The sequence below is a fragment of the Mya arenaria genome, chromosome 14 (genome assembly GCF_026914265.1).
Source record: "Mya arenaria isolate MELC-2E11 chromosome 14, ASM2691426v1".
Lineage (NCBI taxonomy): Eukaryota > Metazoa > Mollusca > Bivalvia > Myida > Myidae > Mya > Mya arenaria.
Window position 1 is genome coordinate 35,441,377 of NC_069135.1, and position 19,145 is coordinate 35,460,521.

General features: G+C 36.8%; 3 protein-coding genes and 1 long non-coding RNA gene across 4 annotated transcripts; 3 read left to right on the forward strand and 1 right to left on the reverse strand.

The window, feature by feature from the left end:
- Positions 1 to 418: 418 nt before the first annotated feature.
- On the reverse strand, positions 419 to 2,649 carry LOC128218034 (uncharacterized). The gene is made up of 3 exons (XR_008258305.1): positions 2,619 to 2,649; positions 1,732 to 2,014; positions 419 to 1,477 (listed from the first exon to the last, which is right to left on the reverse strand). It is a non-coding gene; the product is annotated as an uncharacterized LOC128218034 (long non-coding RNA).
- Positions 2,650 to 4,473: 1,824 nt separating this feature from the next.
- LOC128216045 (uncharacterized) lies at positions 4,474 to 5,444 on the forward strand. Its single transcript, XM_052922638.1, has 2 exons — positions 4,474 to 4,840; positions 5,029 to 5,444. The coding sequence occupies exons 1-2, from the start codon at positions 4,474 to 4,476 to the stop codon at positions 5,442 to 5,444; spliced, it is 783 nt and encodes a 260-aa protein (XP_052778598.1).
- Positions 5,445 to 9,257: 3,813 nt separating this feature from the next.
- LOC128216812 (collagen alpha-2(VIII) chain-like) lies at positions 9,258 to 12,414 on the forward strand. The gene is made up of 2 exons (XM_052923484.1): positions 9,258 to 9,522; positions 11,677 to 12,414. Exons 1-2 carry the CDS (start codon positions 9,258 to 9,260, stop codon positions 12,093 to 12,095), a joined length of 684 nt encoding a protein of 227 aa, XP_052779444.1. The 3' UTR covers positions 12,096 to 12,414.
- Positions 12,415 to 16,979: 4,565 nt separating this feature from the next.
- On the forward strand, positions 16,980 to 18,439 carry LOC128216706 (caprin-2-like). Its single transcript, XM_052923351.1, has 2 exons — positions 16,980 to 17,237; positions 17,629 to 18,439. The coding sequence occupies exons 1-2, from the start codon at positions 17,087 to 17,089 to the stop codon at positions 18,045 to 18,047; spliced, it is 570 nt and encodes a 189-aa protein (XP_052779311.1). The 5' UTR covers positions 16,980 to 17,086; the 3' UTR covers positions 18,048 to 18,439.
- The last annotated feature ends 706 nt before the right edge of the window (positions 18,440 to 19,145 follow it).

Below are 19,145 nucleotides of genomic sequence, written 5' to 3' on the forward strand. Positions count from 1 at the left end.
ACAATTTCTGGGGTATTATCACAAATGCAAAATGGGGAAGAGAGAGTTTTGGCTTATGGTAGTAAAACACTAAATGCTGCCCAGCAAAATTACTGTACCACAAAAAGAGAGTTATTAGCAGTGATTCATTTTGTGCAGATATATAAACACTGTTTGTTGGGAAGGAAGTTCATTGTTAGGACAGATCACAAGAGCTTGTCATATTTGGGGAGTTTTAAGGAACCTGAAGGTCTCCTAGCAAGATGGATCAATATTCTTGGGGCATACGAATATGAAATCGTATACAGGGAAGGTTCAAAACACCAAAATGCGGATAGTCTAACTAGGATAGTAAAAAGGCCATGCACATTTGGCAAGTGTAGCGATTGTAGCAAAGGAAACCAAACATTTGACAAGAATAGATTAGAAAACAGTGGGGTGAATTTCACAAATATAATATCAGATATGGGGAAAGGGGATACAGACGTAAATGTAGATTTAACAGATAAATGCATGCCTAACTGGATAACAAATTGGTCAACTGATCAAATACATAAGCTACAAAGTTCAGACAAAGTCATTTCCGAAATTTTGCATTTAAAATCTGTTCATCAGGGTAAACCTGAAAGGTCGGAGTTGACTTTTCCCGAGCCGAATGTTGTCAAGCTGTGGCATTGCTGGGAGATGTTGGTTATCGAGAATTCTGTGTTGTATTACAGGCATGTTGAATCTTCCGGGAATTCTGTACTTGTTCTTGTTGCTCCACAGGAGATTAGAAACATTATTTTCACTGAATTACATTCACAAAGATATGCTGGGCACTTAGGAAGGGACAGAACTCTTGAAGCCATTAAGCGCCGCTTTTTCTGGCCGGGAATGAATGATGATGTTGCTCTGTGGATTAAACAATGTGATTTCTGTGCTCGTGGCAAGCCTGGCCCAGGGTTAGGGAAACATGAACTTTCACAAATAAAACCCACTCGAGTAATGCAGATTTTCGCACTTGACATAGTAGGTCCCTTAAAACAAAGCAAAAATGGGAACGAGTATATTCTGGTTTGTGGAGACTATTTTAGTAAATGGAAAATGGCTTTTGCAATGCCAAATCAGACTGCATTCACAGTAGCAGACATCTTGGTTACTCAGGTGTTCTTGTTATTTGGTTTTCCTTCTCAGATACACACTGATCAGGGCAGGAACTTTGAATCTAGGCTATTTTCCTCCTTGTGTGAACTCGTGGGCAGTGAAAAGACTCGAACGTGTGCTTACAATCCGAAGTCTGATGGCATGATTGAACGGTGTAACCGTACGGTGATTTCAATGTTGAAGATGTTTGTTAATGAAAATCAGGATGACTGGGATGATCATCTTCCCTATGTTATGGCTGCCTATCGTGCTACACAGCATAGCAGTACTGGTTGCACTCCGAACAAAGTCATGTTAGGCCGAGATATAGATCTGCCCATTGATGTAATGGTTGGTCCGCCACCTGGTGCCCCTGAAACAGAATGTATATCTGAATATGTGGAATGGGTAAAATTGGCAATTGGTAACGGTTATCAAATTGCTTATGAAAATCTAGGCATTTCGGCAAAGCGCCAGAAGAAATACTATGATAGGGGTTTAAAACCTCGAGAATTTGAAACAGGTGATTGGGTGTGGAGATGGTATCCTCCCATTGCAAATCAGAAACTGGGATTGGGCTGGACAGGACCGTTTTTGGTAGTAGAAAAGTTGACATATCTCACTTACAAAATTCAATTGAGTCAGGACGGTGCCATTAAAGTCTGCCATGTTGATCACTTGAAGCAGTATATTGGTAAACCAAGAGTTAGTTGGCTGGATGTGTTGTCTGATGAATCACAAAATGATCATGACAACCCAGATTTGAATACTTTGCCACATGAATCATGGAATGATAGCGATAACCCAGGTTCGAATCCTATGTCACATGACCAGGGGTATGCAGTTCCAATTGTTCCCAGTTCTAGAAGGGCGAGGACTGTGATTCCTCGGAAGGTTATAGACTTGTAATCTGGAAAAAAAGAGGAAAGTTCTGTTAAAATAAAAAGGATGTGTTCTATGTGTAAATAATGGGATAAAAAGAATATTTTGCATACATATTTATACATATATATGTGTTTGTGTGTAAAACATGTAAAGCATGTATAATAGTACACTATTAAACTTAAACAAATGCATCATTAAATAGTATATATATGCATTTTTGGTTTAATGTAATTTTTTGTTTTAAAATATGTGATGGTTACAATTTGTTTAAAACAAATATTATTAAACATATTATAATACCACTTTTGTGTATTTTGTGTATTTTTATTATTATATATGTCAATATATATAACTTCAGTAAGAAATGGCGATGAGCGGTAAGCGGCAGGTTTTTCCGGCGAACGGAAATTATGCGTGTCCAGTTCCTGGCTGTAGCGAGAAGAAAGAATTTCCTTCGCTACCCCAATATACGAAACACTGGAACCGGATGCATCGGCCATTCTTGCAGGTGTTTATTTGTAAGATGTGCAACAAGAAGTTTAGTACTTCAACTGCTGCTAGAAAACACATCAGGAACACTTTATGTGAACATTTTGAAAAAGATCTCAAAATTAACCACCAATACATACCTCCAATGGGCGTTACGAAACCAATCCCTCCAACGGTTACAATATTGTTATCAGTAATTAATATTTTCCATAAATGCATTATGTAGTAAGTAGCAAAAGGTGTATCACTCGTAATTCAAGTTTGTTATACATATGCATGTAGCTGTGTGGAGTTAGCTAAACATACGACATTTGACAATGGACATTCAAAAATGAAAGTTGTGCTGGCAAGACATTGGACACTGGACATTCAAAAATGAATGTCATCCGGGCAAGACATTGGACATTGGGCTTTCAAAAATGAATGTCGTGCCAGCACGACATGGGGCATTGGACATTCAAAAGTGAAAGTCGTGCTGGCACGACATTGGACATGATATTAAAAAAGAGTCGGTCATTTTGTGAACAGGTCGAAGTAAACCCCAGAGAATAAATTGTTGTCCAGCGCACGACTTTCATTTTTGAATGACCAACGTGTCTGGCACGACATTCGTTTTTAAGTACATGTACCAAGCAATGTTGTGCACTTACAACGGAATGATGTGCACCTGATATTCTTCACAGCGTTACGGTGCTTAAAATCTATACATGAAGTGTACGTAGAGATTCTTGTTTTCAAGTAATGTAAAAGACATGATAGCATGGAATTTTTTCTTTATTGGCTCAGTGACTTAACATATTGAGTAAATTTATGCTGCATAAAAAGTTTTCCGATTGCATTCAAAATGTCTTATTGGTGGCCATATTGGATTTTGTCACCTCAAAGTTTGTCAGCACGAAATCATCAAAACTATCGGAGGGATTTAAATGAAAAAAATCGCAGTGGTGGTTAAACTAAAACTTCTAGCCCCGCACTAAAATTATGGCAAATCGGTTACTGCTTGCGGGAAACTTGGATCGCTAGCCTCGCCTGAACCTACAGTAGGTAGGTTTTTAACCCTTGTTGGTAAAACCTTAAGAATACAGCAGATTGATTATAGTTTGTGGGTTAACTAGGAACGCAAGCCCCGAATCTGAAAAAAAATCAACAGAAAATTGGTTTCTGCTTGTGGGTTATCTACGAACATCTGCCTTTTCCCTTAAAATATCACCTGCCAAGAGTTTCCGCAGTTTGTTTATTATAATTGTTGTAATTTCACTTTTGTATGTCCAATGTCCAATGTCGCTGGCACGACATTCATTTTTGAAAGACCAATAGCCAAAATAGCAATGAATAATTCGGTTTCCAATGTTTAGTTTCTTTGTTTGTGTTCATTTTGTTTATAAATGTTAAATCAAACGCTGACCGTGCTGTACTTTCTGAGTGTATTTTATTGTCAGTGACACTGTAAACAAAGTTCCTTAACTCATTTTGATGGGAAATTAACCCAAGCACGTTGTGGGATGCAGAGCCATTAAGGTCTGATCGAATGAGACGTTTCTTTTGCTAATAATGTGAGATGACTGGCAAAATGTGAGAGATTTTTTTTAAGACTCAGAAAACCAGGAGATAGATCTAGTTATAAACACATGAGCTTGTGTTATAAAATTGATGAGCACACTTTCACAAACTGTTTTCGTCCTTTGGAATCAACACTTTAACAAAATATTTACCTTAGCTAGATTGGCAAATTAATGTGCAAAGATTCCTGGCAAAATAAGCAAAATACCCGCACACGAAGAGAAGAGGCCCGGTAAGTTGAATTTAGATATCTGCATCGAGTCGTTTTTGAATATCAAGCTTTTATATTTTTTGAGCAAACTTAAATGAACAATTTATTAAAGTGATGGTCTCTGCGTATATCATGTCAGTAACACTATCATTTACTTGTCTAAAGCTGAAAAAAGACCTGTTCAAGAGCTAAAATGTTTGGCTCATGTACAACTCAGTTCTTAAATGCGGCACTTCCTGCTATGTATGGGCCTCAGCTTATGTGCTCAGGAAGACAACTCGGAACTTTATAACCGGCAGTCGCTCTGTATCTTGAAAGGAGAAAACATGGCTTACAGATTTGCAAAGCTGATCCTTGTGTTTGCGGGCGTCTGGCTGGCCGCCTCACTTCCGGTGGAGCCGCAGTCGTGGCTCTCCCTAGTGGAACAACTGCTCGAGAAAATGGTGCGCATGGAGCTTAATGTGGAGGCCATGCACAAGGAGATGCAGCAGCCGCGTAACCAGGTCACTTTCGGTCTAAGTGACATGGATGCTATGAAGCAGACGGTCGGGGCTCTGCAGACGTATTTTACTGACAACATAAACAAATCAGGTATTTCACGTTTCCAAACTAAATTTATTTCGTTTTAAATTATTTTAATTTCAAAACAACTGTACGAATACAAAGTCCTGAAATGTAAATTAACTTTTCTATAAGAGATCCTTGCGTTCAAAGCACAAGGCACTGGCTAAAAGCCAGGTCCCCGAGTGTAGCAATCTTGCATTATATTTCTGTTTAAGACACTGTTGTTGCGTTCAATGCTCACACGATTGTGGACAAGTCACTGGCTACGGGCCAGGTTCTCGTGTTCAGCAATCCTCTATTCAATATCGGGGAAACGTACGACAGTGGGGCAGGAATCTTCACGGCGCCCGTCTCCGGGGTCTACTTCTCCGCACACTTCTGTCTTTATAGCGGTAGAGGCTGGCACTTCGCTTTCTTGAAAGAGAACGACGTCGTTGTTGTAAAGGGTGTCACGTATGACGGTCAAACTAGCGTGTGCGAGACGGCCAGCGCCGTGGTTCTTCTGTTGCAGAACGAGAGACTGTGGATAGAGTGTCGATCAGGAAGTACAGACGACCTGTTCTTCAGTAATTCTTATCGTAAAAGTTCCTTCTCTGGGGCCTTGCTCCACAGGGTGAATGATTACCCGTAGGGAGTAGGGATTGCACATACAGAGATTGTGAATATGATAAAGGATAACGAACAGTATCATATGTTGAAGTGTTGTAGTAAGGCTCTGATCATTTGGTAGTACCTACCTACTTACGTTTACAAGTGCCCAAGTGTAATGTACAGTTAACTTATAGGTGTTTTGATATCTGTCTTAAGTGAACACACTCAAAGTTTGTATTTATTAATCTTAATCACATTCACGTGTTAAAAAGCTATAATGCATAGTTTATTTACCATCTCAAAGATAAAGTGATAACCCAATGTGTTACATGTCGGCGGTTTACTGTTTGAAATCACCATTAAAGATAACATACACTATAACAGCTCATATAAAAAGTATAAAAGAAATCATAAATTTGCAACGGATACATGTTTAACTTTAAATAACTAAGAAATATATCGAATTGCACATTTAGCCATTGTACGCTCGCTTTTGTACTGATTTCGAATAAAATATTTACAGAATAATGAGTGAATTGTACAACTTCTCCGAGTCTTCCGGTGTTCATAAAAAATACTGTTGGTTTGTTATAGTGTATTTACAACACTTCGGTTTTCTTGTTTATGGGACCTCAGTTCTTACAATGAACGAATACGTTATGTGTCTCGCTTATTTGCATTAACATTCTTAATTTGATAAGAGATTGAATAATACAAATGAAACATCATATTGTTTTTACTGCTGCTATTTTTAATGCTCTTTATATATATTGGCTCCCGCATTGTTTAACTAAACGTTACGTAAAATGACGACATGACGTAAGGTTTCTCATGCAATGTTCCAATAAACACCAATTGAATTGACGTCTTGAAAACATAACAGGAACAGAAACGTTGCTCAATTTAGGTGCAAGAAAAAACGTAGTTCCAATGAGGTCAAAACCGAGTTTCACGGAGTTAAAAGGAGTTTTCTTTTAATCAATTCGGTGTAAGATACAGATAATCACTCTCAATCACAAACAAACAACATTTCTTCTTGTGGTCGCTCGGTGAAACATATCTCAATCTTACAAATATCTCTATACGTAAAGTAGCCATGTTTGGAACACAGATGTTGAGATTTCTAATCCATTCCTAAATATTAAAAAACATGCTTGTATATCATAGCAGCTCATGTTTCGAACCACAAAAACATATTTATTTACAGAGTGATAATATGATAGGATTTTAAGCTCCGTTCGACCGTACCGTCAATCGTTAACTTGTTTTAGAATACAATGAATGTGAGTTAGCTAGTTGAGTCAGATGCTGTACGCGAGCTTTAGCTTTAAGAAGAACTGTTCATCAAGTTGTCACATTGTAAGATTCTCGAAACTTAGGTAGACTGTAATAGCCTTTAACTAGTTTAACTCCTATGTCACCAAGTTTTAAACATGCACAATATTATCAGATTGCCATTAGCCAGCCACCCTGGTTGGTCACACGTTGAATTCCACGGAAAGACCGCCGTTGCTGTAGGCGACGCTGTTCATGGAACGCTGGAAGGAGACCATACTGGACGCCTTGCTCGGAACTTTCGATATATTCGACGAGATCTTAATTTTACAAAAAAAAAAGACATAAAGAAATAATTTGAAATGAGTTCGAAGATTTGATGTACTGATGTATTTCGGAGTCTGAGCATTTTGCAACATTCGAGATGATAAAGTGTGACCCCGTTCTTTTAATACATTTTCTAAAGCAATCGTAAGCGACATTAACTATTCTTTTACCTATCGACAAACGCTTAAATAAAATAAATGTATTTTTTTCAGTAATATGTTTAATTAAATGCTAATTTATTACAAGTGCTAACCTGTATAGTTTTAATGTACAATATCTAACCGATAATTTGGATGTGCTGAAGTGCAGCTATTTCCTGATAATTTTTACTCCCTCGGAGTAAGGTTCCACGACGAATCCCTCCAGGTAGCCTTTGTCCTCGGTGTTTTACTAGGTAGAGGGCCCACTCCTGCGAGGGCGTAATTGATTCGTCAGTTATTATAGTAATTAGTTTTGCAATTAAAAAATAAAACATCTCATATACTGTTAATGTACAAAAATCACCAATACGAAATGAAACATACCATTGTATGAATATCTTCTGTTATACCATTGAATACCATGTTTGTTGATGTTGGCTCAAAAGAAGTAAATATATCAAATGTTACAGGTGGACCATGTGCATCCGGCGTTACTCAGATATCGCTTGTCGTGACAATCACAAAAAAACTCAGTTAAAAATGCTTCTTTTGATCCCATTGGTTTCAAAATGAAGGTATAGTTTACAACACACGACAATATATATTAATTGGCAACGTGTCTAGCTAGTATACCGGCTGTCAGTTGTTAGAGCCCCACGTATGATACATTTGTGTAAAAGCTGAACATTATTACATGAAACCCAGATGTATTTTGTTCATGCGTTGTATCAAGAAAGGGTCCAAAGGATCGACTCTGACTGAATTATACTGTTTTTTTCCAAAACTAAACATACAAAGTTTCGCGAGCGTTTCTAGAAAAACATGAGCTCGTTCATAAAAGGACTTTATTTTAACATACTTAAATACATAATGAGAACTATACTTTGAGAATTTATTTTTTTCGAACATATACCAACAATGATAGAAAACAACAATGCGATATGTGAGGTGTTCGGAAAGTTTCGGGACAAGTGACATAACATTCTCAATTTTTAATATTGGTACACAATTCTTTAAACATACATAGCTTTGCATACATTTTGTTCATTTTCAGAAACAAAATTACAAAATTAAAAATAAGACGCTAGTTATAATCACCATAGCAACGAACGTAAACGTGAGCGGGGCAATTTAATATATAAAGAATTGTAGAATATCAATGTCGTAATATTGGAGACAATACACATGTAAAATTTTCTCAAAATATTCGCTAGAGTACTTCAATCACTTCTCGTGTCTGTAAAGACACGTTTTAAAGCATTTGTTGAAGTTTTCTGTTTTTCAGCAATTTTGCCGGGTGTTAGTAAATTACCTGTATCCTAACAAAATGGTCTCAACTTATTTGTATCTAAACAAATGGGTTTCGTTTGCTGTTAACTTTCTCTTTTTTATGTGTTCATGTTGTTGAAAAATGTTAATACAGAGTCTGTTCACACTATAATTTTGAATTGTTTTTCACGATCTGTGACACTCTATCAGATATACGCAATACAAAGATCCTTGTTTTATTTTGATAACAACAGTGATGAAACCCAAGCAACCAGTGGGAGGCAGAGCTTGTTAGATTTGATCGAAGACACGTTTCTTGTGGCTCTCTGGTGATGTGCGATGACTGACAAAATAATAGTGATTCACGAGACCCACTTCAGCCTTGTACAAAAAAACAACAGAATATATCTTAGCCATAATGTGTGTTCGAATGGATTACAAAAATTCACTAACTTTTTTCGTCGTTTGGAATCAACAATTAAGATAAATTATCTTATGTTGCTTCTGTAAAATGCCATGATTCCTGGCAAAATAACCGCACACGAAGAGCAGAGGCCAGGTACGTTGAATTTGAATTCATGCATCAAGTCGTTTTTCAATATCAAAAATTATATATTTTCGGAGCCATTTTAAAGACATTAAAGTGATAGTCTCTTTTCAGATCACATTAGTATCATTATCAGTTAATTCGGCCAAAGATTCAAAAGCAGAATCACAAAAGTTTGGCTCATGTACTCCAGTCAATTTTAATATGTATGGGCCTCAGCTTATATGCTCAAGTAGAGATCGGCAGGTAGAGACGTTGTAACCGGCAGTCGCTCTGTATCCTGATTGGAGAAAACATGGCTTACAAACTAGCTAAGCTGATCCTTGTGATTGCCAGCGTCTGGATAGCCGCCTCACTTCCGGTGGAGCCGCAGTCATGGCTCTCCCTAGTGGAGCAACTGCTCGAGAAAATGGTGCGCATGGAGCTCAACGTGGAGGCCATGCACAAGGAGATGCAGCAGGCACGTGATCAGGTCACTTCCGGTCTGAGTGACTTGGATGCTATGAAGCAGACGGTCGGCGCTATGCAGACGTATATTACTGATAACACGAGCAAATCAGGTATTTCCGGTTTGTAAACTAAAAATTTATTAGATTTCTTTGTTATAAACAGCATTTAATCACCGTTAATCAGAACGCCGTTTATCCGATATAATCGCTAACTCGAATTTATGTTTTGGTCACAATATCATATTGCTTTCTTATATATATTTATTGGGGTGTCTTTAGGAATAAGGTTTTGAGAAACTGATTACGTTCGGTATTTAAAAGGTAAATTTTAAAGAAAAAGTTAAATTTGTCACCTGCTTTATTATTGCAACAATTACCTACTCTTTCATTTAGTGTTATTCTACGCCAATACGCATCATGTGATTTCTTGTTCTGAATCTAATAAATAAGGATTATTTTGTTTGGCATTTTACTGAGATTTTGTTCAAGGCCAAATTATTCTTTAAATATTTAATGAAAAATACTGTTACTTGCATTTTCTATATTCGACACCCAATTATTTAAAAATATACCATTTAGCTTTTGCTTAACATTGTTTTTAAACACTCGGGATTTATCACCTCTTGGCTGAAGTTATTCAGACCATATTTGATAAGGATCGATTTAAAAAAAGTATATCCAAGATTTTTATTTTCTTAAAATGATATCATTTAATGTATTATAGTTATATATTACTGTTATGAATTTTATCGTTTGGAAAAAGAATTCTCTCACCGAAGATGAATATATTAAATTTTTTGGCCGCGCTAGAAATTCTTAGCTTGGCCAAGGGCAAAGATAAAACAAGTACCCGTATGGAACTCCTTTTTATTGTCTTCACACATTAACCTCCCTTGAAGACATCGTCTATAGCATCATGGATTTTTTACCTTGTCTTGTGGAAATATTTAAAATCCAAATTAATCATTTCTCGTTTCAAATGGCACAATAAAAAAATGCTGCATTTAACAAATAATGCTGCACTCGCCTGAGAAATACGTCAAGAACGTTTTGACTATTTACATAATCTGAATCAATACGCACATATCCATGACAACTACGAATTATCACATATCTATTCGCAAATTATTTTCACTACGCACAAAAGAGTTCCAGCGAAAAAAAACAAAAAAAACGTTTTAACTTTGTTTTGTTTAACTGAGGTGGGAGAAAAAGCATCTTCCCTCTCGTGTAAGAACAGTTTATCCCAACCCTCGCACAGGGTGTTCCGCGGAAACTCGCGCAGTGTCGGTAAACGTCGTTTCCACTAATCACCAAACGCTCAGGTTGGGATGAACCTACTTTACACTCTCGGCCATGGTAGATATATAAAATATCCCCTCAAACATTATATTTTTTTCTTCTATATCAGTCGATAAGTGTTTATTCCTGCTTCGCGTCGAGCGTTTAAATTTCAGCAGTTATTTTAAATATGTAAGTTCAATCCTTTCAAATATATCAGACACCCCAGATTTCTGAACCACATAGTAAATAGGTTGTATTGTTGTATTGTTGTTGCTGTTTTTTTTTTTCAAAAAGTTCTATGCTTAAATCAATTGGTAGTGATAGACCTTTACAATTTCGGGTCAGACTACACATATCTCGAGTGGCATGAGAAGCTAAATGCTTTTTTGCAGCTAGCAAATAAACCGGTTCTACTAAAATATACCCCCACGGTATTTATACTGATTAACTTCCGCTTGAGAGTTATTTTTGAAATCGAAATTAAATAACTTTGGTCGGCCAAAATAACCGAACTAGGTCATTTTATAATATTCAAATCATACTGCGATCAGCTTATGATGATAATATAGCACTAAGTGTATTTCCAGTGATATTTAAACATGTTTTATATAAACTGGGCTATTTTAAGAATGCATGCATGTGCTGTCATGTTGTTTCACATCATTATGTTGTTTAAAAACTAAGTATTATAACAAATTATTTGTCATTTATTTAACAACTATTCACTTTACATGTACACATGCAACATGTTGTTAGCGTCATTGCAATCTTCACTGCATTTTTACGTCACTCATGATTCATGAACGCTTTGTCATTTTTCTAATAATTATTAATTCGATTTCTCGTTTAAGCGAACATTTCATGAATCGCAACTACTAAGGATTAAGGTTTTTAAATGTAATTAAATTTGAGAGCAATGTCAGTCTCTGGCTAACGGCCAGGTCCTCATGTACAGCAATCCTACTTATATTTTTGTTTCAGACACTGCTGTGGCGTTCAACGCTCACACAATTGTGGACAAGTCACCTGCTACGGGCCAGGTTCTCGTGTTCAGCAATCCTCTGTTCAACATCGGGGAGGCGTACGACAGTGGGGCTGGAATCTTCACGACGCCCGTCTCCGGGGTTTACATCTTCTCCGCACACTTCTGTCTTCATAATGCTAAGCATTGGTACTACGCTTTCATGAAAGAGAACGACGTTGTTGTTGTAAAGGGTCACAAGTATGAATCTGGCACACACGTGTGCGAGATGGCAAGTGCCGTGGTTCTCCTCCTGCAGAACGAGAGACTGTGGATAGAGTGTCGATCAGGAAGCACGGACGATCAGTTCTACAGTGATGCTAATCATAGGAGTTCCTTCTCTGGGGCCTTGCTCCACAGGGTGAATGGATACCCGTAGGGAATATTGAATGCACATGCAGGGAGGGTGAATCTCATACAGGAAAACGAACAATATCATATGTTGAAGTATTGTAGCACAGTTCTGATCATTTGTTGGTACCTACCTTATTTTGTTTACCAGTGGCTTAGTGTAATGTACAGTAAACATGTGTGTGTGTTGTTACCTTTCTTAAATAACGACACTCAAAGTTCGTATTTATTCATCTTAATCACATTCACGTGTAATGTAAAAGTTATAATGCATATTATCTTTATAATTTAAAGGTATAGTGACCTCCCAATAAGTTATGTGTCGGCGGCATACTATTTGAAATCATCGTTTAAGATATCATAAATAAAAACAGTCATGTATAAAAGAAAATCATGAATGGACACGGATGCATGTTTTAATAAACTCAGAAAAAATATCGAATTGCACATTTATCTATTAATATGCGCTATGTATGGATTTCTAATAAAAAAAAAATAGAAAATAATGAGTGAATTGTACAATTTCTCAGTCTCCGGTGCTCTTACACAATACAGTTGGTTTGACACATCAAGCAGAACAAATAGTCCAGGCAATTCGAACCATCCGTTAAGTTGCAAGCAGTAATCGACTACCAGCGTAAAAAATAAACCACTGGATAAAGGAAGTAGTAGTAGTAGTAGTAGTAGTAGTAGTAGTAGTAGTAGTAGTAGTAGTAGTGGTAGTGGTAGTGGTAGTAGTAGTAGTAGTAGTAGATGTGGTTGCTGTAGTGGTAGTTTTGGTGATGAGCTGTCTTTCATGTGGCTTCAACGGGCTTCTCACCTGAGTCACCACGGTTCAAAACCGATGTAAACAAACAAGCAAGAAAGTGACGTAAATTCCTAAATTACTTTTTTGAGAAATAAGATATGAAAAATATGAAAATGTTATTGTCTGCTTCTACACGTGTGAGATATATTTATATTTGATTTTATATTAATGCTCCAATGCTTGGCCAGAATTTTAACTTGACAGAATATTGTAGAACGATGCAGCGCTGTGTGCCCCGTGATTCTTTGTTTTCTACGAATTTCTAAAATTAGTATTTAAGAAGTCAAACATGCGCAAAAACAACTTCTTAAGTTATTACATACTCTAACATGAACTTATTTTTGTAAATCAAACATTGTTCCAGGTGTATTTCAGAGACTGATTTTTAAATTATTGAAATCTGGTACTTTCGAGTATAATGTTGAACTCCACATGGACTCAATTAATTTTTTATGCTCTATTGCAAACGTCATGAGCTCAAGCTCAAACCAAAAAAATCACTCGTGATCAAAGAAAATTTCATTCACATATGAATCCTTTAACGCCCGAGTGTGCTTTTACAGAGTTGAACCTGTAGACAATGATCAATATCAGGGATTTGATGATGATGATGATGATGATGATGATGATGATGATGATGATGATGATGATGTCAAGATTATGTATGCAAGACGGTTTCTGCTGCAAATGGGAAACTGGTTAAAGCGTTGATCAGGACACTGACGATCATATTTCTACATTGGTTCCAATCGATGAAGAGCCTTCTCTGGGCTCTTGCTCTACATGCTCAATGGGTACCCGTTAACACGTGAGGATGACTCATGCAAGAAATATTAATTTTATAGTAATTATATGTCATCTTTTTCACGCACTAGCCTTCTGAAAGTACACAAGCTTGTCAATACCACAGAGTGATAATGTATGTAATAATGACAATGTTTGGATTTCTGAATTAAAGTTTGAAAAGAACAATGAATAATGTGTTAAGTATACACATGTTCTCACATAATATGATGATATGATAAATATATACTTGTTTTATGTACAAACCGGAGATATGATATCTCCGGTGTATACATAACACAAGCATTAGGCTTGTTGACATATGATCATCCGCGCTTGACAATACTGGAAACGTATACGGTCGGACTAAATATGTGTAGCTGCACATAGCGGAAAATATTACTAAGGTAGCGACACTATTATAATTCGAGTATGGCACAAGCGGAAACTATTTGTTTGTCAGCATTTGTGCTCTGAGCACGTAAGGCCGAGTTCACAACTTGTTGTGTTAGTGGTCGGTGCAGTTCATCCTTGTTACTAGTACGGTACTTTCAATAAAAAAGGCATGACCATATTCAATTTAAGCGTTTCTAACGCACCAAGTATACATAGCATAACCTATTATGGCAACACAAAGTTAATATAGACGTATATTAGGATTGCTTTGCAATCGACGCTGTAAAATGAATAGATGCAAACCATACAGATTAATGGTGCGCTTCATTTCTTTTGAGTTTAAAATGCACAATAGTATTTTTTTTAACTTTACACTTGGTTCAAATGTCAAGGTCATGCATGGTAATAATGTATAGTACATGCAACCAATTGGGGATATTATACATTTCTCCATAACTCAACGTCATGATTGTGTTACTAATTGTGTTTCAAACAACTTACCAGCACTTAATCTCGAACTTATTCCATCGTGTATCAACAAAGTCAAACTCACACTTACCGTAGCCGAAGTAAAACAACGGTTGATCATGATGGACAACGTCAATCATATGCAGAATTTTTAAATAAAAGTACTGAAATATAAGGAAAACAAACAAAGAAAGTCACGAACAACGAGTAGTAAATTATGTATGGATAGTAATCAATAGTGACCGTACAGTTATTGGTCGATGGACAAGAATTCAACATATTTATATCAATTTATTGTACTAAAAGCTAATTTTCCTTTCGTTTTATTGGATGGTTTAAACCATTAAAGACGGGTCAATCATCTACTGACTGAACAGTTGTAGTGAACCGGTTTGTCAATGCCAGTTATCATTAAACGTATTTAATTATCATAATATTTCTTATTTCTTAACCACTCATGGCAATACGCAAATATAATCTCAGGTTACTTTTGTAAGAAAAGGCGACGTCGCAGATTTCACACACAAATTGGAAGGTGTCCAGTGTGTTTTATTTTGTATTCATTTAGATTATACGTTAGTGTGTATGCGGATCGACAACCATCACATGTGTACGGCTTTTCATCCCCGTGTCTTCTATGAATTCTCCGATTCAGAATATTGTCGCCTGGAATTTGCTTGCGTTTCAAAACGTTTGTAGCGAATGCTAAAAATTGTACAAGTTTTGGTTAGATCGGAACTAGCTAAAATGATCCTGAAATGTTACGCTTCCGTTTTCATTAATGAACAGTTTTATTCATTGTCAAAATGCCATCAATATTGTGCAATTGTTATGAACGTTAAATGATGAGAGTTCTGTTTTATTTAGGTGATGCACACTTTCGTTAACATTTAGAATATTATATGCATGGTATTCACCTATATTCTAAAGAAAGCTTTCCAGATGTCCCGAGTCTGCCTGCATGGTCCAACGTCAGATTAATTTACATTTGTATTTTTTTAAGACACGTTTTCAAAAAGGCAGAGTGCTTCAGAAAAAGGACATGGTATAAAGGGCGCATTGTATCGGGCTGTGAAGAACTCAAAACATAAATTTGATAACACAAATGATAGAAATGTGTTATTAAGTAAAGTTTAAGTTCAAACTACCCGATAAATAAAGTTTGTATATATTTATACTCATATATGTAAGCTTTTAATCAAACCAAAGGAAATATCTGATTTTCTAAAGCATTCATGTCAAAGAACGCACTAGTAGTGCACGTGCTGGTCTCCATGTGGTTGGAGGGTTGTTATCAAAAAGAGAAGGTATAGCATCCTCATTTAACACATAAACTAAAGCCTACGCTAGCCGTTATAAAACATTATACAATTAAAATTAATGTCAACAAGATCCAATTCCAATGTGAGCATAAATGGTACGTACTCGATCCACGGAACTACTGTAGCTGTAGGCAACGCGGTTTACTGAGCGCCGGAAGGAGACTATGCTGGATGCCTTGCTCGGTACTTTCGATATTCTGGAGGAGATCTGCAATGTTTTCTGGCAAAAATACATCAATCAGTGTTAAACAATGATGCAAGGACTTTGATTTGTAAACTTAAATGGGCATGCAAGATAGGTTGATACAAAAACATTTTTTTCTAATTTTAAGACATTATTATGTCTAATTTGACTTGTGATAAAAAATGATTTGTGAACAGATAAATATATATTACCCTTTTCCATGGATGATTGCTAACGACAGCTCCAAACCTGTTTTTAATTTAGTTGCATACACTTAAATTATGGTAAGCACAAAAAACTATAAAACTTTCCAAAATATCCGGAATCCCGCACGGTAAGCAGATAATTTCGTCGACATTCTTATTATTTAATTTAAAATTCATCAAGAACCTTTCAGGCTATTTTTTATTCATAATAAAGAGTTGGCTTTTTCAGCTGTCAGAGATTCCTCCAACTTAACAAACACGGCAAAATCAGCAGGCAAAATTACGGCCAAGAGGCCCCGACGTAGAGACTGTAAATTTCGATGGAGTGAACAATTTTAACAGATGTAATAATGTAAAGCAAAATAGAGGAACTTAATCTACAATCATCAAACAATGGGCGTGTCTGTTGGAGAAAGCGCCATCATTAACAGTGTCATGAAATCCCAAAAGGATTCGACTTTAACTGACCGGAAGTAAATGCATAGTTCATTGAGTCACCATGTATTCGCCATATTTTTTGAAAATATTAAGTAGTTTTGTTTACAAACTAACCTGTATTGAATCATTTTTCAAATTTCAATTAAAATTTCACCGTGTATTGCAAATATTTGGACAGCACTTTAAATTTCTTTACTTTTTACCGTGAAATTTTATCATTACGGGCCTCAGCCCATTTGCGCAGATACAGAAACTGAGAGAAGCTGGAACTAGTAGCTCTGAATCTTTACAAGAGAACACATGGCTTTCCAGTTTACAAACTTATTCCTCGTAGTAGTGGGCGTCTGTCTGACCGCCTCACTTCCGGTGGAGCCCCAGTCGTGGCTTTCCCTAGTAGAGCAACTACTCGAGAAAATGGTTCGAATGGAGCTCAACGTGGAGGCCATGTACAAGGAGATGCAGCAGGCACGTGACCAGGTTACTTCCGGTCTGAATGACGTGGGCGCTATGAAGCAGACAGTCGGAACGCTGCAGACGTACTTTACTGACAACATGAACAAATCAGGTATTAATTACAAACTTCAGTTCTGTTTGATGTCTTCAGTCTATTTTTCTTGCAATATGTTTTTTTTTCATTTTCAGAACATTTTTTTAAAGCCCTGAAATGGGATATTGTCATCGATTTAATAATATTGTCAATCCCTGAATGGGCCATGCTTACGAACAGTCGCAAGTCGTCTCAGTTTAGAGTACTGTTGATTAAATTTGCTAAATGTAACTATTATTAAAAATTGAACAATTAAACAAATTATGTTATATAAATCGAATTGAAAAAAGACGGGTCTTTATAATTTAATTAAAATGCTTCTCTGCGTCTGTGTCTGAAATCAGACAGCACGTAATCGTGGCCCTATATCCTCGCGTACAGAAATCTTACAATATAGTTCCTATTCCAGACACTGTTGTGGCGTTCAACGCTCACACGATTGTGGACAAGTCACTCGCTACGGGCCAAGTTCTCGTGTTCAGCAATCCTCTGTTCAACATCGGGGAGGCGTACGACAGTGGGGCAGGAATCTTCACGGCGCCCGTCTCCGGGGTCTACTTCTTCTCCGCACACTTCTGTCTTTATGCCAGTAGGAGTTGGCGCTACGCTTTCATGAAAGAGAACGACGTCGTTGTTGTAAAGGGTTCCAATTATGACGGTAATGATCATGTTTGTGAGACGGCGAGCGCCGTGGTTCTCCTACTGCAGAACGAGAGACTGTGGATAGAGTGTCAATCAGGAAGTACGGACGATCTGTTCTACAGCAATTCTAATCGTAGAAGTTCCTTCTCTGGGGCCTTGCTCCACAGGGTGAATGGATACCCATAGGGAAGTGAGGGAAGTGAGGATTTTACATGCAGGGAGGGTAAATCTCATATAGGAAAACGAACAGTATCATATGTTGTAGTGTTGGTGCAGGGCTCTGATCATTTAGGGTTACATACCTACTAACGTTTACCAGTAACTAAGTGAAATATACAGTTAACATATGCGTGTTTTGATATCTTGTCTTAAATAACGACACTCAAAGTTTGTATTTATTTATTTTAATCACGTTCACGTTCAAGTGTAATGTAAACTATTATAATGCATAGTTTCTTTATGATCTCAAAATTATAGTGACAACGTAATGCTTTATGTGTCGGTGGCATTCTGTTTAAAACGAACACTAAAGATCACATAAAACAAAACTAATCACTAACGAAACATATCGAATTGCACATTTAGCCATTGTACGCTCGTTTTTGTATGGATTTCTAATAAATATTTACGATATGAGTAAATTGCACAACTTCTCAGACTTTACCGGTGTTAATACAATATACAGTTGGTTTGAAACATCAAGCAGAACAAACAGTCCAGATCATATAAACCATCCGGTTAAGTTGCAAGTAGTAATAGACTTACTGGAGCTCAAAATAAAGAACTAAGTAGTAGTAGTAGTAGTAGTAGTAGTGGTGATGGTGGTTTTGGAGGTGTTGTTGTTGTTGTTGTTGTTGTTGTTGTTGTTGTTGTTAGTGGTGGTGGTGGTGGTGGTGGTGGTGGTGGTAATTGGGATGATTGTGGTGGAGCGGCGGCAGCAACAGCAGCAACAGAGGTGTCGTTTTTATAAAGCTCTCTTAATGAATTGCTTTTTGGAGGCTAAGTTATTAATAAAAATCGTTTGATTAATTGTGCATCGTTCTTGTCAATGTATTGTGAAATGTTTTGAAACACAGCACGAATATAACACACAAACATGTTGATAAAAATGACCTCTTGATGTGAATTTATCTTTAGAACATGGCGTCATTATTTCTTTATAATTTATTTGCAACATTTCGGGTATCTGGTTAATAACAGGCAGTTTAAAAAATGAACAAAGATGATATATGTGTCGCTTATTGGCATTTTTAATTGGATCAGGGGTTGAACAGTGCAAATGAA